Source organism: Gavia stellata, chromosome 3 (genome assembly GCF_030936135.1).
Source record: "Gavia stellata isolate bGavSte3 chromosome 3, bGavSte3.hap2, whole genome shotgun sequence".
NCBI classification, from domain to species: Eukaryota; Metazoa; Chordata; class Aves; order Gaviiformes; family Gaviidae; genus Gavia; species Gavia stellata.
This window is the reverse complement of record NC_082596.1, coordinates 13671683-13696502: the sequence shown is the minus strand read 5'-3', so window position 1 is coordinate 13696502 and position 24820 is coordinate 13671683. Positions and strand designations below refer to the sequence as shown.

General features: G+C 38.8%; 1 protein-coding gene across 2 annotated transcripts; it reads left to right on the top strand.

Annotated features, from left to right (window-relative positions):
• The first annotated feature begins 679 nt into the window (after positions 1-679).
• On the top strand, positions 680-24598 carry TBC1D31 (TBC1 domain family member 31). 2 transcript variants are annotated; one of them, XM_059836099.1, is made up of 22 exons: positions 680-756; positions 2670-2816; positions 3574-3689; positions 5539-5717; positions 8710-8861; positions 9291-9450; positions 9687-9887; positions 11047-11223; positions 12060-12139; positions 12242-12388; positions 12642-12775; positions 13778-13911; positions 14505-14684; positions 15704-15936; positions 16551-16703; positions 17752-17887; positions 18816-18908; positions 20655-20795; positions 21799-21993; positions 22418-22568; positions 23480-23596; positions 24317-24598. In XM_059836099.1, exons 1-22 carry the CDS (start codon positions 680-682, stop codon positions 24460-24462), a joined length of 3249 nt encoding a protein of 1082 aa, XP_059692082.1. In that variant the 3' UTR covers positions 24463-24598. The 2 variants fall into 2 exon arrangements, with proteins under 2 accessions (XP_059692082.1, XP_059692083.1); XM_059836100.1 differs by having other exon boundaries at positions 22418-22588; positions 23482-23596.
• The last annotated feature ends 222 nt before the right edge of the window (positions 24599-24820 follow it).

Below are 24820 nucleotides of genomic sequence, written 5' to 3'. Positions count from 1 at the left end.
CCGCTGCTCCCGCCGCCGCCGCCCCGGGCAGGGAGGAGAACCCCGAGCCAGACGTGGCGCCGCCGAATTCGGCCGAGTCTCCGCGACTTCCGGCCTCACCCCCTCGGCTGCCGGGGCAACGGCAGCGCCGGAAGTCCCGCCTCCGGGGAGGGCGGAGCGACCCGCCGTTGCTGGGTGACGGTGCCGCTGCTCCCGGCGGTGCCGCCGTCCCCGCGAGCTGGGCCTGCAACCGGCGCCTTTCCCCGAAGCTGTATTGAGTAAGGCGAGGGCGCTGGTAACAAGAGTGAACCGGCAGTACGTCCTGCACTTGCAAAAGCCTGAAAAAACGCATTACATGTCCCATTGCATTATCTTATAAAATTATATAAGTCGTGGCCTCCACTTTATTTATCATCCCACGCTGACGGCGCTCCCCTGTTCTCGCCCTGCAACCCTGCGTGACGCCCGCCAGGGAAACCACAGCTCCCGGCAGGCCCCGGGGTCGCCGGGCGGGGCGGTTCCATTCCCCAGCAGGCCGACATCTCGCGGAGGGGGGGGGGCGCCTACCTCCTTCCTACTGCCCTCCATTGGTGAAGCGGGAGCGGGCCGTACCATGCGTGCAGCGCCCCCCGCCGAGGCGGCCGTTGGAGGAGCCCTGAGGGGAGGTGGCGAGCGCGGGAGCGGCGGCGCCGGGCTGAGGATGGAGAGCTCCGACCTGGGCGGCCGCCAGCAGGGCCCCATCTGGCACCGCAAGCCCGGCCCGGCGGCGCGGCGGGGGTAACGGCCGGCGGGGGGCGGCGGCGGCGGCGGGGCAGGGCCGGCCCCGCGCAGCGCTGCCGCCTCGGCTGGCCGCCGGGGCTCGGTGCTGGGCCGGCTGCAGCCGTGGCCGTCCCCAGCGCTGCGCCGCGGAGGAGAGGCTGAGGGAGCGGGCAGGCCGAGGGCTGGGAGTGGGCAGGCCGAGGGCATCGCGCTGCCCGCGGCGCCTGAGGGGAGGGGATGGAGGGAGCAGAGTCAGCCGGAGCCACCTGAGCTTCTGCAGGCTGGAGGTACGGCCCGGGGATGCCCGGTTAGATAACGGAGAAGAACGTTCCCGTTGAAGGTGCAGCAGGTCCCCAAGGAGGCTGTGAAGCCTCCGTGCCCAGAGATGCTCACAACTTGGCTGGGCAAGACCCTGGACAACTCTCTCAATTTAGCTTTTTTATTTTAATTGTGTTGAACAAAATACCATAGGCAAATTCCCACGAGAATTTAATTAAAATGTAAAATACTAGGAAAATACTGTCTGGCCCAAGCTGAAGAGCAGCAGTATGAATGCTGTTTTGGGGTACCTGTATGGGGTTTGGCATAGGGAATCTGGATGCAGCTCCATGAACTGCTAACTTCATTCTCCTAGGTTAGTTTAGTGGCAAAGGAACTTTAGACAGGCAGCGAGCGGCGTTGAGGAAGTTCTGGGAGATCTGTAACTACACTGATAAGAACTCCCATTTCAGGGTGTTTTTAGAATCAGAAGTCATACTTTGCTTGTGGGGTTTTCTATGATGTTAAAGACCCTAACATTACTAAATTTTAATTACAATTTAAATTAGCTTAACATCTTTCTAATTTCATTTTTATGGCCCTTCCCTTTTATTGCAGAGAAGAATGAGCTTAACAGAATGAGGTAAAATTAGTTTTGTCTCTAGTCTGTACCATGGCTGTATGACCTTCTTCTTCCAATAGTCACTCACACTTTGTAACATACGCCAAGAGTTGCATGCAAGTGCTGGCTTCCATATGCTACTTTCTTGGCAACTGGTGTCTCAAACAGGTATTGGCATCTTATATAGCCATGGTCATAGACTTCTGCAAGTGCCCTACAGTCTTTAAGTAGCCTCCCAATATCCTGTACAGTTTTAGATATTTAGTTTGACTCTGAATTTACATCCAACTGATAATAGAAAATAATTGGTTGGCTCAGTGTTATCCAAGAAATTCAGGAGTAGCAGATCTCCCAAATCTTAATGTCCTGCTTCCTGAAAAAACTTTCCTTTTATGGCTTATTCTGCACATGGGTTTCAGTTCTGCATCTGGCTCCATTTTATGCTAACAGCATGATACAAGGATAGAATGTGAGAAAACATCAACTTTTGTTCCACAATATCTCAGATGAATAATGATAAAAATGGCTTGCTTCATGCTTTTGAAGGCTTTGGAAAGAAGTGGTATTAAAACTGATTTACCCCCAACATCTAATCCGAGTGGTTTCTTACAGTAAGTCATAGCTTTTCGGTTTTCTAGCATGTTTCTTTACAGTGATAATGAAGAGCCAGGTTCCTTGCTGAGTGCTGAATTGGGCTTTCAGATACATTGGTAGATGATACATCAGCATATATGTTAGTGTTATTCATTAATAATATAATTGAAAATCGGGTAACTGGGAGCCACATAAAAGGATCATGAATGGAGGATTTTCCCCATCTGCTTTACATGTCTCCTAACTACCTTCCAACATAGTGAATGACTTCCTTTGTTTAGTATATTTTTTATATTAGGAATACATATTTTTCATGGAAGAAGATTTTTTCGTAGAACACTACGAAATACTGGAATTGTAAAACCATAAGCTAGGAACATTTTAATCCTAGGTCTTGGAAAAATATGTGATAATAAAACAGTTCTAAGCATGGTTGTTTTGCTTACTTTCTTCACAGAGTTATAGTAAACATAATTCATAGTGTCAAAGGGTATAATTCAAAGACAATACGTTTCCTGAATGTGGCTTTTGACAGTTCCGGAGATTCTCTACTTGCTGGAGACCACCAAGGGAATATATATGTTCTTGACTTGAATGGAAACAGGTAAGAGTATTTCTATCAAGACATTTTAATTGTCTTGATATCTGTAACATTCAGGGGTATGGATGGAACTTGCCTGGACAGCATGCCACAGGTCGGTTTTAACCCTCAGTTTTCCATGAATGTGGAAATAGTGGCTTTCTCAGAGCTGAAACTGCAAGCCCCTGTAGGCTCCCTAAATACTATTTTATTAGTTTAGCTGCTCCAAAAGATCAGTAGTTTGTAACTCTAAACTGAACAAACAGCAATTTCATAGAAGTTAAGTGATTAAATACTACCACAAGAAGTTATTCGTTGAATGGTACCAATCAATTAATAATATGAGCCATGAATTACAATAAATTAGACCCAGTAGTGTCATTTGCAGAAATATATTAATCAGTCTTTTCAATTTTACACTACAGAGTTTTAATATTTTTATATTTATCGTAATTAGGTGTTATTTTGGTGAAGCATTGGAACAGGCTGCCCAGGGAGGTGGTGGAGTCACCATCACTGGAGGTGTTCAAAAGACGTGTAGACGTGGCACTGCAGGACATGGTTTAGTGACCATGGTGGTGTTGGGTTGATGGTTGGACTTGATGATCTTACAGGTCTTTTCCAACCTTAATGAATCTGTGATTCTGTAATTATTTCTTTGCTCCCTTTTGAGTTATTTTTTTCTCTCAGTGAAATACATTGAAACTGATTAAGTTATTACTTCACTTGACATTATGAACCAAAGTTTCCTAACACAATGAGAGCATGTATTTTTAACTAGGTTCAGCCTTGTTCAGCGGACAATGCAGGCTTGCACTGCTTTGGCATTTAATCTTCGCAGAAAGACAGAATTCCTAGTGGCTTTGGCAGATTATTCCATAAAGTGCTTTGATACAGGTAAGGGGAAAGTTAAACACTTACTATCTGGATTGTTATAAAAAACTGAATCAGTTTCAATTTTTTGGTAAGTTTTTGATGGAGATCTTATTATGTGTTTCATGCCATCTGTTCTTCCAAAAAAAACCCCCTACAGTTTGGGACCATGTGGGTTATAGTCCTGTGGGTAAGTGAATCCTTTGCTGCATCAAAGTTTCTTCTTCCCACTGCGTCATGCAGGTGCCTGTTTAACTGAAGTCTAGCACAGGATCGCAATTATGTATGTTACCTTTTTTAAAGCAATTCTGTGTGTTTGCTTAGAATGAGGTGCTATATGTAAAATGAAACCAAAGTCAGTTGACAGTATGTTAGTTTGCAGCTGAACCAGTTATTAACTGTATTTTCAGTAAAATATTTGAACAAAGTGACAATATACACTAAAAGAACTGACAATACTTTTGAGTATGCAAGTAGATCTGTATCCTTGCTAAAAAGCAATATCTAAAATTAACTTCTCAGCTGTGTGTCTCTGACTTGATTAGAAGTTTAAGTAATGAAAGGCATTGACAATTCATTCTTCAAAAATTAATCTTAACTTAACAAAAAGTGCAGTTGTAGTGTCCCATGTCATCTGGATTTAATTTTTTTTTTTAAAAAGCCATAGGAATCACTCATCTGCAATTTGAGGGTTTAAGTCTGATAGTATCAGTGAAGATTTTAATGTAACACACTGTTCCCCAAAACAGAGGAAGAGTCAGAGTTAAGGTCTGAAATCCTCTGTGCTTTATCTCCTTCCAACCACAGTAAGACCAAACTCAGATTTTGGATGCACTTAGAGAAATCTTATTAATTATTCCACAGAGTCCTGCATGTTTATATGGTGCTGTTTCTAGGTACCAAGTCATACTGAAGAATGTTTTAAAATGTAAATGTTATTCACGTAAGTCAGTATTGGGTGAACTAGCCTTAGACGTTGGTGGGCTCCATCCCGTTCTTTAGAAGCCATACTCTGTAATCCCATGTCATCCTCCAAGTGGCAATAGCTTTAAGCACTCAATTGTCTGTAAGCACAGCAGAAAGTTTGACTGTTAGGCCTTATGAGCAGCTTTATAGCCATTTCCCATTTTTGATGCCACAGCAGTAGGTCAGCTGGAACCACCCCATGGGTGTCAGGCAAACTACCCAATGTAAATAGTGTAGTTGCCGCAAATACGGTTTGGTTGCTGAGGGAAGATTAGTGGTCGTGCAGTCACAAGTGGGAGACAGTGTAGTCAGAGGAAACATTTCCTTATATGCAATGCACAGCATAAAAATGTTTGGGGCTCTACAAGAATTAATGAGGTGTTGCTTTCTGACTGTGCCTTTCCATAGTCATAGCCCGTTGTCATTAAACCTTTCTTCCTTGCACCTGTAAATAGCTGCGTAATCATTCATACATATTGTCCACAAGTCAAAGTACATGGAGAATTCTAGCTAGAACATTCAGTTGCAACTTCTAGAGATTACTGCGGGTGTTCACATCAGATAATCTGCCTATGAGGCATGCTGAACTTACCTGATCACAGTGTTCATGACTCTTTAAGATTGATTCTTAGGCTAAATTAAACAAGTCTGTGCAAGTTGGCTTTCTTAGAATAATTTACGAAATCTGTTACTTGGAGATTAAGAGATGGTTATGTTTCTCTAAGGTATAATAACTACATGAAGACTAATACCTTTGTTTCTTGTTTGTTGGGCTGTGATGGTAAATGGTCATACACTAGGTATGCTTAAAAGTCTCTTTCACACCATAGTGTTGGCAATAAAGTAGCAGTTGTTTCACTTTGAATGACTTTCATATCCTTTTCATTTTTTTCATCAACTCCTGCAGAAACCAAGGAGCTAGTTAGTTGGATGAGGGGACATGATTCTTCGGTGTCTTCCATCTCTGTCCATGGCTCAGGCAGGTATGCCATCACTACATCCACTGATACAGCACAACTGTGGGACTTGGACACCTTTCAAAGAAAAAGAAAGCTGAATGTTCGTCAGTCTGTGGGTATACAGAAGGTGAGTAAAGAGCCATTGCTAAAGGGTGAACAAGCATACCTCAGTAGGAGTAACACCGGATGTTAAAATCACAGTACTTGAAAGTATTTTTTAAAATACAGCTGAATCTTTTCTATGTTCTTTGGGCATATCTCCTTAACTGTCATCCGGTCATGTCACCCAGACCACTGGAATCATGACTCAATAGTTGCAGAGATCTGCTGGGAACTTTTAAGGAACCTCCATCTTTAGAGATACTCAAAACTTCGTTGGATATGACCTTGACTAACCCAATTTAACCTGGAAGTTGGAGCTGTCTTCTAGATTGACCCTGCTTTGACCAGGGGTTGGGCTCAGAGGACCTCCAGAGATTGATTCCAACCTGAATGGTACTGGGATTTAAGGGTGTTGTTAAAAAAACAGTTTTGGTGTCATAATGGTAACTTCAAACAGTCACCACCACCTAGCCCATTCAGCTGCTTATTCCAAAGCTGCTCTTCTTTCTATGAATGCTAAGCACTGAATGTGGGAACAAACAAAGCTGAAAAGTAACTCAGCATAAGAAATTGCTGCTTTTCAGCCTAGTGGTTTCTTTGCTTCGGTTTGCTGCACAGACGCTTTTACTGGAACAACACAGGGGATGAGAAGGATATGTTTGTGTCAGGGAGTGGCTTAAATAGGTCTTCCTTAGCATTACGCTGCTTTAAACAGGTCTGCCTGCGCCACCAAATGTCAAACTTTGGCATAAGTACTACAGAAAGTACTGACACAGTGGCTGAGCATTGCTTACACACGTGCTGCCCTGCAGTGAATAGTCTTACAAACACCACTTCAAACCAAAGTTCTCATCAGGCTGGTGACTAAAAAGCCATGCTGATTTTGCAGAGAACAAGGCTATTCATTTGAGCGACTTCACCATGTTCTAGGTCAGGCAGAAGTTTTGTCAGCTTGAAATAGTCACCTAGCAATTACTGTGGAAGATCATGCAGCAATTTTTGTTTGTTTGTTTTATTAAAACTATTGTGTAGTGCTTGTTGCTAAAATAATTATCATGTCTTCCTTCCAAAGATGGCTGCATTTCTTTAGTGGACAAGATTTTTTTACTGTTTAGTATCTTTCTTTGTGTAGGCTATGTGTAGGGGCTTCTTATTGATAAATGGCTCTTGGAATTTGGTGGTATCAGGATGTTACAGTATGGAAACAACTTTTAAATCCAAACAATAGTGACTATGGTTGAATGAATAAGTAACTGTTTGGGAATCAAGAGCCTGCACTTTTGGTTTGGCTCTACCATTTCTGATAGGACATTATGCAAATAATCCAATTTATCTAGATTTCATTTTCCTGTCTTTAGAGCAGAGATAATGATACTTACTCCTATGCCATGATTTAAGACATACAGATAAGTGCTTTATTAAAAACTAGATTTATTATTAGACTGCAGCCTATACTGTCAAAAAGTGCAGCCTCACTGTCCAAAGTTGGATTCTTGCTTGCTGTCTGAGCCATCATAGTAGTGTCACACCAATCTCTGTGGTGTACTTTTTGGTGCCTCTTTATTTAAGCCCAGTTGCACTCCAACATACACCTTCTGTTAAGCTGGTATGGGGCAAAGCTAATTTAAAAAGACACGCTGTAAGACTAGCGGGTGAAAAAAAAATAAGAAGAGCTAAGAGATGACATCTATAATGACCGTTTTCAAAGCATCACTGCTTATTCAACAGCTGCTTGTGACCATCTTGTGGTATTTTTCTAGGGCAAAACAGAAAATGAGGAACTGTTCAGTATGCCAGTTTACCAAAACTTAAACTTCATCCGTCTGCATGATGGGCATCTGCTTTCAATTCATTGTCTAGAATTCCTCAGGGTCCCTGAAGGAGGACAGGCAGCTCAGTCTGTCTAAAGATAAATTACTCTGGTAGGTGAGGTGACTTTTTCCCCACAGGTAACTATCAAGTGACTAATTTGGCCTGAACATCCAACTTTCAGTCACTAACATTCAGCAAGACAAATCCCATCCCACATGTCCAGATTTACAGATTTTCAAGGCGCCAAGAGACCATTCAGACTAAAACTCTGAACTTCGTAGCACTGACTGTAAATCTCAGCCAGTGTGTCCTTCAGGTAGTCCCTCAGTTCAGATACCAGAAGACATTTCAATTTAACCTTCAAAATTATAGGTACAGGCAATTTGCTGAAGCTGCATGTGCTGCTGCCAAAATAGAACCTCTGATCTAAACCAGTAATTTGTCATTAAGCAAGAATGTATCTGATGACATCCAAAAATGTAAATAATCCAATTTTTTTTCTTCTCGAAAGAGATTACACATAAACAATAAACATGTTCAGAATAACTGAAAAAATATCTTTACAAGCTTTCTGGTTCTATCTTCATTCATCCTCACAGTAAAATCTGCATTTCATAGTTGGAGAATACATTGCTAAACGCTCTACAGTATTTTTTACTTTTAATAGTTGCACATAAAACTAAGGAGTTTAAGTCTAAAGATGAATGCTTCATAGAGTGCATTTGCAGGCTCTTGGTATTATTTGAACGCTGAACGTGGTTTGTAGAAGATGCAACAAGCAGTTGCTCAGTGAACAGTGCTGGCTCATATCTCCCATCCCCTCCTGTTCCTGGGTTCATGTTCCTACCGTTTATATTGCGTCCTCTCTGGCACTCATCAGAAACCTCCGCGAGACAGTTTAATAGTCATAAAAATAACACAGATAAAGATTTGTGTCATTTCAGTGAATTAAACTGGCTTAGCAAAGGGTCCAACAAGCCTGAGCCAGTGCAAGGGAGAGCGGGCGTGCCTAGGCTGTAACAGGAGAAGGGGACACACTGCCTGTGGATTTAAGCCTTACATTGCAGCTGCATTACACAGTTATAGTAATAGCTGTACTGTCATGGCTTCTTACTGTATTTTATTTTGCCATGCACTCGGGTCCAATTTAAATAGTACTTCCTTGACAACATATTCAATTTTTTTTCTTTTCCATATTCTTCCAGGTTTTTTTTCTTCCATTGAGTAACACCATCCTCAGCTGTTTCAAAGATAATTCTGTTTTTGCATGGGAATTTGATACTCTTCACTGTAAATACCAGTTGCCAACTCCTGTAGAAGGTTCTGTATTACTTTATAAGGTCTTTGCAGTTACCAGGTAAATAGCAATTTTAAACATTCTAAAGACAGACTACAAAAATTATAGTTTTAAAACAGGTTTTCTTTCCTTATTTGTAATGTTTTATGGAAGTATTGAGCTATATATATTATGATAAGCTTTTGAACTCTGCTGTGACTGATACTTTCAGCAAGGATCAATAGCAGTTTTTATTACAGTCCCATAGCAGTTGAAATAAAGTAAGTTGATTTTTAATGACCACTAAAATAAGGTTTAAACTATCCTTTACGAAAGCAAATTTTATTATTTAGGGGCTATTTTGTTCTTTCAGGAGAGTATGACAGGAATAATGGCAGATTCAAAAGTGATTTGAGGGCATAGAAGGAAATGTACTATCTCTGTCTTTTTAGCTAATACTAACTTAAATTATAGTATTCTGATGGAAACTTTACCTCATCTGTGATCCAGAGATGGCCGGATTTTTGTAGCTGGTGGAAAATCAAATCATCTTCACTTATGGTGTTTAGAGTCAAAGCAGTTGATAAGAATAATCCGGATGCCTCCAAAAGTACGAGCTGTCCGTCATCTGGAATTCCTCCCTGACAGTTTTGATGGGGGCTCTAATCAGGTCAGTTTTTTTACAAAGCTTAAGACTGGAGTATTTGGTTAGTTGATTCAACACATATATTTGGAGGGCTTTTGGGGGACACTGGGAATATGGGCCCATGCCATACAAAAGGAAAGTTACTGTGCTAAATGTTTGCTCAATTGCTCTTTTAGCTTAATGGAATGTCACTGGTGAATTGGGTATTCCTCTTTGTTTTACATTGACAATATTAATTGATGAATCCTTTTAACTTACAGGTCCTTGGAGTGTTAAGTCAAGATAATATTATGAGATTTATCAATATAGAAACATGCAAACTTCTTTTTGACATTGGGAGTCATGAAGGGGGAATTAATACAGCAGCGATTAGCCCCAATGGACGGTATATTGCATCAGTAATGGAAAACGGTAGCCTTAATTTATACAGTATCCAAGCTTTAACTCAAGAAGGAAATAAGGTAGAGTGTTTTACGTTTCTTAAAACAGCAGTAAAACCATTAAAGTTGATACTTGTCTACATAACTTTTGTATCAGCAGTAGTTTGCAGATGTGTGTTGGAGTGCTATATTTAACACTACAAATAAAGAAAAAGTGGTTTGCAGAGCTCCCTTCATAGTTACTCCAGCCTGTCAGGTAATATGATGTTTTTAAAGTATATATATCACTGTCGTTCTACAGCAATTCATATGGATCAATTTCTCTTTGTAATGACATTTTAGGGGAGATGGAAGCAGCGTAATTCTGCCGCTTCTGTTCTGTTTCCTATAGGAAGTGTTTTGCAACTGATGTTCTCTTAAACTGCGGGCATGAATGGTATTTTTGTTACTGTGATTTTGTTCTTCTTACTGTGTTATTGGATACCAGCATCCATCATTATGGCACAATCATACTCCTAATCCCTGCTAAATAACAAACATTCTAAATACCAGTTCTTATTTTGTTAAAGTAATTTATTAATGGGAGTCAGGTTTCTAAATCCAGAATTCCATGTATCTTTAATCACCATGTCTTTGAAGTAAACAGTAACCAGCTTTGGATAATGACGGAGTTGGAGCTGAGGAAGGATGTGTAAAGATGTCACACATGCATTCCATTTGCACTTTTGCTGCCGGTTTGACATGAACTGGGATAGCCACTTTGTTACTTGCTTTCCCAATCTCCAACATTGAATTAATACCTCCCTGACACTGAAGACTAATTAAAGTTTGTAAAGGTCTTTTGTATTCTTTTTAACTGGTGCTATAGAAATGCAAAATATTTTAGTGGCATTGAGAAACACACTAAAGTAAATAACCTGAACAGTACATGATACACATTTATGCTATCCCAATTATATTTTAGTGTTTGCTAAACAAGGAAATAACATGGTGTTTGAGTTGGTTTGGAAGGTACATAAACCTTCCGACAGTCTTTCTAGTTTATTACAGCAGTTTTATTCACTGGCATACTTATTCAGGAGTATATAGTCTGTATATATTTATTAATGGTATAAATGTGTCTCTAGTCTTGCTATGGCCATCAAGCGCAAAAATATGGCATATAAAATAAATGTCAAATTATAGTGTTATTTAATCTGTCTTAGAAGATGTTAACCAAGGTATTTTCACTTAATATTAGCCTCCACCACCCATGTTCAAAGTAGTAGAAGATTGGTCCAAGTGCACATCAGAGGCAAATAAACTGGCAATGAAAGTGACTTCAGGAAGGTCAGAGCGGCCTTGGAAATCTAAAGGAAGCAAAATTCAAACCAGATTGCTAAAAGTGCAAGTGAACACGTCACTTGAAAATAAAGAGGTAGGAAGAAGATGCAAATATTTTGTTCTCCAGTCTGTAGCATTTAAATTTCATTGCAAAAAAATATTTACCCACTTATTTTAAAGAATAAGCTTGGGCACTGACTCACTTGGAGAAGAGAGGGGATTGAGGGAATTTTAGTACTATTTCCTCTCTCTGTTTAGTCCGTACTCCAGTATTACCTGACACAACCAGAGGTGCCTCCAGTCAGCTTGGGGTACCTCGTAAGTTGTTCGAGCAACTTGTGACACATTTGGATATTTGCTAGATCTGATCTGCTTCCCTGCTAGCAAACTGGCACCTCTAAAATGTCTGCCTAGAAGCCATTTCATTTTTATTAATTATTTAGAAAATGCATTACTGTTAACATTTATTTCCCTTCTCTTATCACTGTGCCACTTGTCTCTCTGTCTTTATCTTACATCTCATATGTATATATATTCTGAAATATATATACACACATATGTATATCTATATGTATCTACCCTGCTGTAACATTCATCACAATATGATCTATTCCTATGTCAATATTCTTTAGGGTTTGGCTATATCCATCATTTAATTGTATATAGTTTAGTCAGTTAGGTCCTGATTTGCTTCTGACTGAAATCAATGGCAGCTGTTCTTTGAGTTCAGTAGATGAATGATCTTTTGAATTATCTTTTTTGTTGTTGAAATACCTAGGGTTATGTAACAAATAGCAGTACACATTATATTCTTTTTTTTAATATTATGTTAGGAACTTCAGTATTTAGCTACTGTCATCAATTAGAGTGCAAGGAAAGAGATTATGAAAGAGAAATCCTTACATTTATTGTTGATCCCTTATTTCGTAGAACGAATTGCCAGGTGGATTAAACAAGAAACGTCTGCAGGCCTTATTGAAAGGATTTGGAGAATATCCAGCAAAGTACAGGTATATTTGTGTGCATGTTCATGCTTGCACAAAATAAAATTACTTGTGTTTACTGGTCTATGAAAGGGAAGTTGCTTGACTAAGTCTGCATTTTAATTGCAGGATGTTTGTTTGGCGTTCCTTATTACAACTTCCTGAAAACCACTTAGCATTCAGTAGCCTGATAGATAAGGGCACCCACAGTGCATTTGTGAATATTCAAAATGAGTATCCCATCAAAAGTAGGAAACTGCTGAGAGTTTTACAGAGGTAAAATATATATTTATTTAAATATTACAGATTTTTATTTTCATATAGTGATCTGAAATGTATCCAATAGCTGGAATCAACTGTAAGGAAAATTCTAAAATGCAATAGTAGTGGCCTCATGCAATTCTGGTTTTATAACTTGTATAATCCTGCATCTGTCTTGAAGTTTACAATCTTTCTATGTTCTGGTTCTAAAATGCATTTATATTTTTGTTTCTTTTTGGGTGTTTTCTACACCTTTGTTTGCCTATAGGACCTTATCAGCTCTAGCTCACTGGTCTGCTATCTTCGCTGAGACGCCTTATATTCCTTTGCTAGCATTCCCATTTGTAAAATTATTCCAGAACAACCAGCTGGTCTGCTTTGAAGTTGTTGCTACGGTAGTAGGTGAGCAATGATTTTAAAAACTCAAATATGATGCAACATGTTTAAGCTTTCCCATGCAAAAACCTTTTCCTGATGAAACGAATGAGGTATTTCCTAAGAGGTCACCAGGCTCTCTTCTAAAGGTGTTGCCAGGAATTAATATGTAGCAACTGTACGCTTAAAACAAAAACCTGCTTATAAATAAAACCAAGATATTAGATTTCCTTTTGCAATGTTTCTAGCAAAAAGTTAGCAGTTTAACAATATTTGTAAAGTCTACTCAGTAAAAACAAATGTATCTAGCATAATTATATCATAATAACTAAAATCACTGAGACATGGGAAAAGTAGTCACACACCCCCAACCCCCCACCCCAACCCACTCCCAGTCAAAAGGGAATGATCTCTTTTAAATTTTTACTGTGTTTAGTTGTCCTAAGCATGTGGTAACTCAAAATTTAAACATTTGGCTGAAAGCTGGCTATGGCTGTCTTCTGAAGAAACATTCTAAATTAAAGTGCTTTACACTTAAATTAGTTGTTGCAGCTGCTGCTAAGTCTACAGAAGATATGTGCTGCCAAGCATACATACCCACTTTGCAAACACATGCTGTTGGTGAACAAGTATCCAAGTTTATGGCAATTATTCTTACTATGTTAAAAATTACTTGATCCAGGCTGTAGTTTCATGAGACAGAAACACTGGTTTAAGTATTCCCATCTGCCTCCAACTGCTTAGTCCCACAGCACACAGACTTTTTTTTCATTTTATTTTTGAGGCAGATTAGTTCCCCAGTCTGGTTCACAGTGTACTGACACAAACAGTCATGCCCGTGCAGCTGGAGGAGCAGTGTACTGTGGGAATGGTTTAGGAATAAATGCTAGCAAAGAGGAGAGCTGGGAATATCTTAAATATTGCTGCCTAAAACTACGTCTCAAATTCATAGCCTTTATAACCAAACCTTAAGGTTGTCAATCACTCTGGATTACAGTGGATTGTGTTGGGCTTTTTTTTCTCTTTCAGTCAATTTTTGTCAGCACTGGTTTGAGTATTTTCCCAATCCTCCAGTTAATGTCCTTAGTATGATGGAAAATGTTTTGGCACATCATGACAAAGAACTGCTTCAGCATTTAATAAAATACAGTGTGACTTCACAGGTAATATTCTAGCCAACTTTTGTATATAAAATGTCACTGCAGTGAATGATAGTGGACTAGTCTTTTATTTTGAAGTAATTCTTTTCTGAGGGAGTTTTCATTAAATAACAGTGAATGATATGGGAGTGTAAAGAATATATCATTGCTTTCCTGCAGCTTTTCCTTTTCCATGATCATAAATGTCACATATATGTTACTGTAGTTCTTAGAAGTTCTTTGCTTTCAAGTCCACATTGCTTGAAAATCTACTTATCAAATAATAAATGTACTTTTTTTTTTAAAGTGGACATAGGTATGATGAATTAATTTTGTAATCCCTATTTATCATTGGGGATGATTTTAGCTTCACGAATTTAAACAGAAGATTTAGACATCCAGTGAAATAAGAAATGTATTTATAATCACCGCGTATTAATTTTGAATGTTTATAGTGAGTGATAAAATTTCTCTTCAAATATTCTGTTTTAGTTCCTGTTTCTTTCATAAATCAATAGATTCTTGGTATAAGGCAAGAAAAATTCATATTATTTCTTTAAAAGGAATGGTAAAATTGTACTAACAGATTATTTTGTCAATTTTCCCAAATAATGTAGGTTTATGCTTGGCCTCTTCTAGAAACACTGTTCTCTGAGGTTCTAACACGAGAAGAATGGCTGAAAGTCTTTGACAATATCTTCTCCAACCATCCTTCGTACTTTCTAATGATTGCTGTTGCCTATATTACATGTTCCAGAGCTCCCTTGCTTCACTGTAATCAAACAGCGGATTTTGAGGTAAACACCTTCATATTTAAGTCAGTCATATGAAAGTGTACCTACAGAGACGTATAAAACATTGTATCCGTTGTTACAGGGGTTAGAAGGAGATGTTTCATTTCCACATGAATATATTATTGCATGTTTCTGAACAATGTCATCTAGTACCTCACAAATATACAATAAATGAGTAAAATATTGAGCAATTTCCTGCAGTTTCATGCAACAAGATCTTTAAAAGCTTTCATAAGCTTTCTAGTGCCACTAAAAGCTATTTTGTAAATGTCAATAGTTCATCAACCACAAAATAATTCTGCCTCTTTTTTAGGGATCTAATATGGACTTGTGCCTGTGGAGACAAGACACAGTCATTCTGTCATGTTTCATTATTTTGCTTTCAGATTTGCAAAATTAGGCAGTATTATTTGACATTCTCTGAAGCTAAATGAAGATGTTTCCTTATGTTTAGCCTTACATAGGAGGAGGAGGTTTTTTCATATGAAAACATCTCTGTAGGCAAACAAAGGGTTTCACCTTGAAAATGTGCTTGTCAGCAGTCAGTTTGACAGACATCAAACAGACATTATTGCTACATTATTGCTACATTTAATAATAACCAATTTAAAGATTTTCTTGGTGAATAAGATCTTTGACAGGAAGAACAGTCCTTCAAGAAGAGGAACTTACAAGCTTCATGTTTGAACACCAGAAGTCAAGGGAGGTTTATCCAGTGGTAGGAGTGTCTTTGCAGGCAGTTGGACACCCTAAATTCACACCTAGCTTTCCAGATCCCTTACACAACTGCCATTTGAAGAGAAGGAAAAGAACCAGAGCATACTTTTACATCTTGAAGAGGTTTGGGTCAAGTCATTTGAGACGATGATATTTTACTAATTAGTAGGGCTAATTTAATATTCCCATTTTAAATCACCTTTTGGAATATAGCTCTTGCTAATTTACCTAATTATTCCCAAATAGGTGTATTAAAAACTTGCTTAATCTTTTGTAGAATGTAAATGGAAGCATGTCTCTTACAGTATTTCTTTCATCATCGTAACAACTTGGACATTAACGTTGTGATTAAGGAAGCTTATCATCTTATGGAGGCTACACCGCTAGATATCCATCCACAGCGTATGCTTGATGACTTCATACCACTTACAAAAGGACAGTACCCTGTATTTAATAAATATCCCAAGTTCATTGTGGATTATCAAACTCAGGAACGGGAGAGGATCAGACAGGATGAAATTGAATACTTACGAGAGAGGTATTAATGGGAAAGTTGAAGACAGTACCAGACCGGGAGGGACAGGTGGACACAATTGCCTTTTTCTGTTGTAGTCTGTATGCTTGAGAAGAGAGGCAATTAAGAAATTCAGGAAGATGACTTTAAATAGCTGCTAAAGGTTAAAAGTTATTTGGTTTCACACATTTTTAAGTTAAATTGGTAGTCTTATCTTAAACAAAAAATGTTAATTTGCAGAAAATATTGGGCTGCAAGTCTTCAAACTTGAAAACTTCTAAATCAGAGCCTAAACCTCTGTTGACCTTGTAGTGTCCAACTTTGTGAAGGGCCAGGAGTTCTTATCTTGTTATTGAAATCAGTGGGTGCCATGATGCCACGGCATCTTTAAAAACTATTTTTTGTTATCAATCTGAGGAAGAAAATATCTGCAGTCATCTGAAATGCCCTGTTGTGTGTAACAGTCAGTATTGTAACTCTTCCTCATGTACTTTATCAGTACATAAAGGGGATGCCATACTCTTTTATGGCATCTCATTTCAGCAGTTCTTTGCTAGTACAGTCATCAATTTCCAAGTCATCAAGTAATTTCTTGATACTTGGCTTGAATTATTAACATGTGATCTCCTTCCATTTAGACAAATAGCACATGAATTAGAAGCTAAAGCACAGGAACGGAAAGCAGAAGATGAAGCCTGGTATCGAAAGCAGGAATTGCTTCGAGAAGCTGAAGAGCAGAGGCGAAAAATGCTACTGGAAGAAGAAGAGAAACTGGCGGAACAGAGGCAGAGGTATTATAATATAAGAAGCATTAGGGGCCTGGCTTCTGTATCCTGCTATTACGTTTTTAACCATGAGTAAAGGAGAAATAACCACTAATTTGTATAAATTGTAATGTGGGAAAGCAGTGTGGTCTGGTGGGTCAGATTTTGGTGTGGGAATGAAGTGATCTGGGTTGTATTACTGCCTTGCCTGAGGGAATACAGCAGATTAGAGGCCAAGTCACTTCATATTTTTGTCTCAGCTCCCAGCCTTTTGTCTGGTCTCTTCGGATTGTGAATGCTCTGAAGCAGTCAATTGCTGTGTGTTTGCACACTGAGACTTCGGACTAGCACTGTGGGCAAACTCACACTGCAAATTTAAGAGTCACTTATAGTATCAGTGACTGTATACAATCTTGCATTTCTAGTGGATTTAGAAATTTCAACATCTGCACAGTTTTTTTAGATCAACTATGAGTAATCATAGAATCATTTAGGTTGAAAAAGACCATTAAGATCATCAAGTCCAACCGTTAACCTAACACTACCAAGTCCACCTCTAAACCATGTCCCTCAGCGCCATGTCTACAGGCACTTCTCTTAAACCTCTGTAACCTACAGAGTAAGTTTGGTTTGGTTTTTTTTCTAAAGCTGGCAGTGAGCCTTTCTTTGCAAACTAATTCTTGAGTTTGTGGTTTTGTTCCTTGAAAGAGTTTGATATTTTCCAAATTGCAGAACGAGGTACCAGGACACTGGCAATTATTCTAAGGAATAGTTTCCAGTTCTGGATCATTGCAATAGTAAACTAATGCTTATTAAAGAAGAACAGAAACAGGGCACCGGACTTCAAAGCTTAATTGGGGACATTGCCGTTAGGGGATGTCTGTGTGTGAATTTAATTTTGTCTTGTAAATGAAAACTGGACAATTTAAAAGAATGAAAGCAACTGTCCTGAGCTTTATAAGTTAAAGATTAGCTCATAGTAACTAATGGATAACTGCAGTGCAAGTTTGTGCTCTTTGGTACTGACCTTTCCTATATACAAGTTCCCGTGTTTCTGTTTGTTTTGGCTTTGAAGACTAGCTGCTTTGAAAAGAGAACTGAAAGTAAAGGAACTGCAATTTCTAGATGCTTCAAGAAGGCGTCTTCTGAAATACCAGCAAGATCAGCGTCAAATGGAACTGAAACATCTTGATGATGAAATTGCGAGAAAGGCTGAGTATTGCTCAAGCAATTCTTTTCTTGAAGGTTTATTAGTGAAAATAAACAAGGAAAAATCCACAACTAAAATTTCAGTTGATATACTGTGATTTGTGAGCCCAGAGGTGTATTTAGCATGAGATGGACTGCATTAAGTGGTAAATGCATAATTTAACAGTTTTATTTGGCACTTACTGTGTTCCGCTGGCTTGCTTTAACTGGCAAAATTCCTGAGAAAAGCCAGATTCAGCTGTATATTAGCAGTGTTGAAAAATGTAATGAGCTCCTTAAAGGACTAGTGAATTCTTGGCTGTCTGTGGGCTGTATGTCCAGATTGCAAATTAACTCTGCCACTGATTGAGAGGCTCCGCAGCGGTCTCTGGCAAGGCCTGGCTTTGCTTCCATGTTACTAGCTCGAGCACTGTGGCATGCATATGCTGAGAATGAAAGCTTTTGAACCTCATGGGCACAAATTGAGCCTTGCAGGGCCATTCCTCGTGTCTCAGCACCACACTTTGCAGAGCATGGTGCAGATGTGTGTTTGTTTCTGCAGTTAGGGCACTGTAAAATTTGTTATCTCCAGCTCAGCACAGGTGCAAAGTGGCCACTTCCCTGTCTGTGTACTGTCCTCCACAGCGTTCTGGATTCAAAGACTCCTTATTCAATTCAGAGCTGCATCTGGCAGATTATTAGTGTTAGATCAAGCCTGACATTTCCCTAATGTGCTTGGCTGGATGTAAAACTATTCCTGTGCCTCTTTTCCACCTTGCCTGGTACTTTTGATATGCAATATTTTCCGTTATTCGTGGTATGACAGAAAGTTAACTAGAATTTAGAAGTAGGGTGTGGCTTGGGGTTTTGGACATTCTTCTTGATACTGTTTTTTTAAGGGAGAAGAATTTCTCCTTTACTGTATTTTCATGTGTTTCTTTTCTCCTCAAGGCATCCATGAGAGAGCAGGAAACAGCTGCTACTGTTCAAGATGTAGAAGTACGACGGATGGAACTTGAATCACAAAGACAGTTTTTTGAACAGGTAATTATTAGGGAACTATACAGATGTTTGTATTTAAAGGTTCTTCCTTTGCAGTTGTCAGATCCGGTTGTGTTCATTCAACCAGACTTTGTAAGGCAAAAGGGGGCCCTTTTTTTTTTTTCCCCTCTCTGATACCTCATTTAGAATAAACCCTCTATTGATAAAAGCATTAGTAGAACTCACTGTTACCTGTTTTTCTGGGAGAAAATATGCATATCCTCCCCATTTTATTCTTCTCCTGTGCAGAGGTGTCATTTGGTTGCTGCAGCGTTTAGCTGCGTGCTCAGCTGGTTGAGAGAAGCAAGGAACGTGTAAATAAGAAATAAGTCTATAACAATATGTTCCTCATCCCAGAAACTCCCACCTTTTCATCTGTGGTATCCAGATATATCTACATTTTCTTGAGAGAACAGTATAGCAGATTGATGTAGTTGATGAAAAAATGTCTGATTGCCAACATCATTAAGCAAAAAGGAATGGATTGTTTGTATGGAATGTGCAGTGCCTTTCTCAAATGACTGACTTATAATTCAGAAAGATCACTATTCAGTAGTAAAGGGTTTTAATCAATAATACTGTTTAAAGTTAAATATGAGTTAATTATTGTAAATAATTAATGACTGAAAAGCAAGGCTGCCAATGGAAGGCTTTAGTAATGTCTGTTTTGGTTAGAAATAGTAAGTTAAGTGTTCAGAAATCACAGCTACATGTGCCCGTCTTACATACCTGCAGATCCCATGGAATGCAAGCAGAAGTGGACATCCAGATGGCTAACCCTTATTTTGAAGCATGTGTCTGCTTATATTTGGCTTTTTAAAGTTTTTGGCATAGACTTTTTATAAACCATGCTGAGCATAACTGGGCTAAACTTCTTTTCGTGTTTATTCATTAAATACACAGCCAGCTGTATTGTGGCTACATAACGCAAACCACGCTAAGGTCATTTGTGTTCCAGTACATGTAAAGTCAGCTGTTTAAGGGAACCAGTTCTGCAGTGATCATCCTCTTTAGGCTAGAAAGGTAGCAATTATTTAACTAACTGAGGATATATGTCTTCCCACAAGAGTCTGTGTAGACAGGCTTTCCCTGCCCATGCCCTGAACTGTTTTACTGCTGTCAGCGAGGGGCTATATTCAAGCTTAGAAGGCCGTGTATGTTAACTTTGTTTCAGTACCCTGCTGACACAGCTCAATACATTCCTGCAGGCCTGGGAAGGGCTTATGTCTTCTCCAGAAAACTGTGTAGATATGTAGAAGAAAAAATGGTGAGAGTTAAAATTCTATTTCTAGATCCACTGCTGATTTGTACTACTTCAGCAAATGATCTCTGCATTCAAGCTGCAGATGTATTTATTATAAGTCCCTGTACCATGAAACATGATTTATATTTATGAAACATTTTGAGGTTTTGGCTAAAGCGTGCCATGAAAGTACAGAATAGTTTCATGATTAGTCTAGTTCATTTAAGTTGGAATTCTGCTTTTATGCTCCACTGTAATCCAGGGAATGGAATTACATCAGTATCAACCAGCAAGACCACTGTGATGACTCAGGCTTAGTGTAATTCCAAGTGGATAAAACAGCAGGGACTATCACTTTCTTGGACAGTTATGATATGTAGTGGGATGAGATGTGTGGATATATTCAAATACTAGTTTAATGAAATTCTAATAGATGTTAAAGAGACAGAATTACAAATGTGGGTTAGTAGCTTAGCAACAATAATTTATGTTTGTGTGTTTGGCAGCATCTAATCAAAGATCAAGAGGCAGTTACAAAGGAAATGAAAGAAGAGGTGGATGCCCATCGAAGAATGGTGGATCTGGAAGATCATCTTGTTCAGAGATTGATTGAAATAGATAGAGAAGAAAAACAGAAAGCTCAGATAGTAAGATGATTGCATCTTAGCATGTATTTTGGGGAGTTATTATGCTAACTAGTACAAGTAGTACTAGTTAATAATATTTTCATTGCAATTAACTAGTTCAAGTTAATATGAAAATATTTTCTAAAGAAATCTAATTTCTAGATACCTATATTAATAGATTATGATGGTATGTTTAAAGTTTTGAGGTTTTCAAAAATCTGACTGAAGTGTCCAAACAGCTATATAATACTGAAATTCTCTGGGCCTGCCATGAATGTTAACTTTTCTTTACTTCTCAGAACTTAGAAGGCATATAAGACTCAAAAGTGTTTTTCAGAATAAGACATCCTCCTGTTAAGGAACATGTTTTATTTGTAACCATAATAAAACAAAAGTAAGCCTCAAAGGAACTTTCAGTTGGTAGTACTTGACAGGAAATTCAACTGTAGAAGCTGTCTTCTGGATCACGGTAATGAATGTGTGTAGCTTGACATTAGGAATTGTTCAGATTTTTAAGCTCAGAACTTGTAACTGCACAGTTGGAAAAATAGTTGCAGCTAACCCACTGCCCATATGCTTGGCATCTGCATTTATATTTTGTCTAGAAATAAACATATGGGTCTGAATTTTTGTAAACAGTCTTCGATTTTTAGAAGCAGATGGATGTGGGTGGGAGTATTGGCATCCAGGTATCAATCTTATGTTAATTGCACCTGTAAATCCTCTTAAATCCATGCTAGGAAAGCAAAATCCCCAAAATCATGGAGAGGGTTGATGCCTGTTTCTAAAAAATTAAAAAAAAAAAAAAACGAAACCAAACCAAACAAAAAAGACCCTCAGTAAGGGAAAGAGTAAGAAGAATGAAGAAGCAGCAGAAGAAAGCCCTGATAGATGAGACAGCCTACTCTAATGGATGGAGGAGTGGCACTGGAGAACACTTCAGTTCATCTTACCTTATTTGTATGTGAGGCTATGTACTTGAAGTAGAGTAGTCGGATTCCTGGTAAGAAAGATGTTTTATTAGGTGGCTGAAGAAAATTTAGCCAAAGCAGAGCAGAAACGTATTGACACCAACTGGAGGTCACAAGCGTTGCACAAACTAAGGTGTGATGATCAGGACCGTGAGAAGCGTTATGAAGAGATAGCCAAGCTCCTGCATGACAACAGGGTGAAAGAAGCTGAACTGCTGAAGACCATGAGGAAAGCAGAAGAAAAAAAGGTATTTGCATTATTTCTTTTTCTAAGTGGGACTGGCACAAATGTAACTCTCTTTTGCCCGTAACATGGTAGAGCATAAAACTGAAAGGTATTGAAGAAATGTTTTGTTATGAATCTCCTTTCCTGTTTTGAGTGGAAGTTTCTGGAAGCACTAGAGCAAATTGGTGAGGATATTTTAGGATTAGGAAAGCATATTCCTAATTCTGTAAGTTCCTCTCTTTTTTTTTTTTTTTTCTCTGACCCAAGACTTTTACCTTTCTGCAGGTGTTTGCATGAGAAATTTTTCAAAAAGAAACATTCAGTCAGCTTAATAACATATATTTTATTTTAAGGGTGAAGTTTAGTCAGTAATAAACCAGATGGTTTTACTTGTTGCTTTTTCCTGCAACACATCTGTTGAGGACACTAATATCTCTGTTGCACAGTGGGAAGAAGTTTTACAGAAAAAAGCTCAAGTGGAAGAAGAGCAGAAGACTGCTGCTGCTGCAGATGAGCAGAGGAAGCAGTTTTTAGAAGACAAAACGAATGACGCATTAGAATTGGCTGAAAAGCTGCAAAGTGAAGATGGCTATTTTGGTGAGCGTATAGATAATCCAGTTCTTCTGCATGGATGTTGGCATGAAGCTTTCAGCAGCTGAATACAAACTAAGTGTCCAATATTAGGGATAAACTTAAGCTTAACTCCTTTACATAAGTACTTTTTGGCAGTATTCTTTCCTGAAACCAATATATCAGGCAAGACTTGGAAAGGAAACTCAGTTTCATATGTATCAGATGCAGCAATATAAATGGCATTTTTGGTAGGAGCACAGGTTTAGATCAGCTTAAGCCGATCGTAAAATAGCATGCCTTAGAAATCCTCTGTCAAATAATGTAAAGAACGGCAAACTCACTGCCAACAAGTGACTTTGCCAAGTGTCTGTTCACAGGAAAAAAACATTTGTGTGCTTCCAGAATTGGCCAGTACATCCTTCTCAAATGCTGCATTTGTGTGTTTTTGCAGATATTTCTCCTGTTGCCCCATCTCTGCAAGGCTCACACAATATTAGTGATTAGTATTAAGATTAGGTGATTAATATTGCTTTGGGTGAGCTTTTTCAGACTTTGCCCTTATTTGCCTAATGTTTTTAATGTGGAGTAATTTGCAAATTATTAAAATGGGTGTCTCCTCCTAAAACTGCAAGTACGAGTAGCCATATTCCACATGATCTTAGTGGCCCATTTGTCAGAGGATTAATTATATACGAAGAAACAGCACATGCAGAGCCGTAATTTCTTAAAATGAAATGCAGTGATGCATAGCTTTGACCTATAGACTAGAAACATTGACTTCTAATTCTGAGCAAATTGTACTTGCCATTAGCTGGAGTGAGTGATTGTCCAGTTTTGCTTCCTGGAGAAAAACTGTTTCACCTCAAGCTAGAAAAAATAACTAGAAATTTAAACACTTTTAGTTTACAAAGAATCCTTCTCTCCATTTGCCACAGAGAGACTGCATGATTTAAAGGCCAGTTGTAGAGAGAGAGTGGTAGAATTCCAGCAGGTGCCAAGGTCTGGAAACATCCGTCTGAATGATTTGTCTGCATCAGAGTCATCATCACACAGTAAGTTTCTAAGAAGTTAGGACCCTCCTTTCTTTAACGTTTAATTTCAGAAGCATTACTGGAACACCTCGTTGTGCGATTAAGTCATTATTAGTTGTGTAGGTGTTTAGTGGATAGTAAACCAGTTTATTGTTGTATTCTATTTCACATCTGAGAAAATGTCTTCACTACCAGTGACAGCAGAGGTAGGAAGTGCCTGAAGTGTGTCACATTATGAGAATAGTCATATTAAAATTCAGCCTAGTTTAATCTCATTCTGACCTGATCATTTTACCTATGCTTTTTCTGTCTTCACTGTTACGTATGATTTGGGGATGTTGAGAAGATGTAGAACTGTCTTTCATCAAAATCTTACTGAGAGTATAGTCAGGAATCAGTCTGTAATCATTTCCTCTGGGCTGTCCTAGCCGTTATGGCCAGTGAAAGCACGTTTTAAAATCACATGCATCTTATGTACAAAACTGTACACAATGGGAAACATGTCTCTATGGACCTGCCATAGCGAATCTGACCTTTTTGTGACAAAACATAGGTACTACTTCCAAAGAACTTAGGAGGGATTGTTCCTTGCTTTTACGGGTTTTAGGGCTGTCTCGCATACAATGCTACTAATAAAACATAGCGTTTCTATGCAGGAGGTATCAGTGTTGTAATAAGCATTCATGGTATTTATGGAAAACTGTTAGTTGCAATATTAAGTCCGAGTTTCTTGCACTTAAGTGTCTTTAAACAGAAGACGAGAAGAACTGGCATGCCAAGAGCGGGAACTGATGGCAGAAGTCAGACGGCTCAGAAAAAAGCTTACCTCACAGGCTCGAACTAGACATCCTCCAACTGGTTTCCAAGCTACAAAGTGGACAACTTGAGGTGGTTTGCTCTAGACCTCATCTATACCTTCAAATTGTTAATCAGTGAAATGCCAAGTATGTATACTGTGATTAAGGACTGATCAGACATTGCTTATTATAAAGGTCTTTGGAAGTATTTTATATAAAAATAAAATGCTAGCTAGAAAAATGTGTGTTGTTTGTAACCTTCTCATTATTTTCTTGGTAACTATACTGCTATTTTTACTTCTAAAATAAACTCACTTTTTACCATTAAGTTATTACACTTGCAGTATTTGTGTACTTTATTTGTTCTGGTGAATGCCATGACTTGAAGAAACAAACCACTGTTAAAATGTTGGGTTTGTCAGTGATGCGTAAGTGGATTCTACAAGTT

Coding starts and splice junctions, on each gene's coding strand:
- TBC1D31 (XM_059836100.1), top strand. CDS start 680: ATGGAGAGCTCCGACCTGGGCGGCCGCCAGCAGGGCCCCATCTGGCAC. Junction 14,685..15,703: donor ATCAAACAGCGGATTTTGAG/GTAAACACCTTC, acceptor TGTCTCTTACAG/TATTTCTTTCATCATCGTAA. Junction 23,597..24,316: donor ATCAGAGTCATCATCACACA/GTAAGTTTCTAA, acceptor CTTGCACTTAAG/TGTCTTTAAACAGAAGACGA.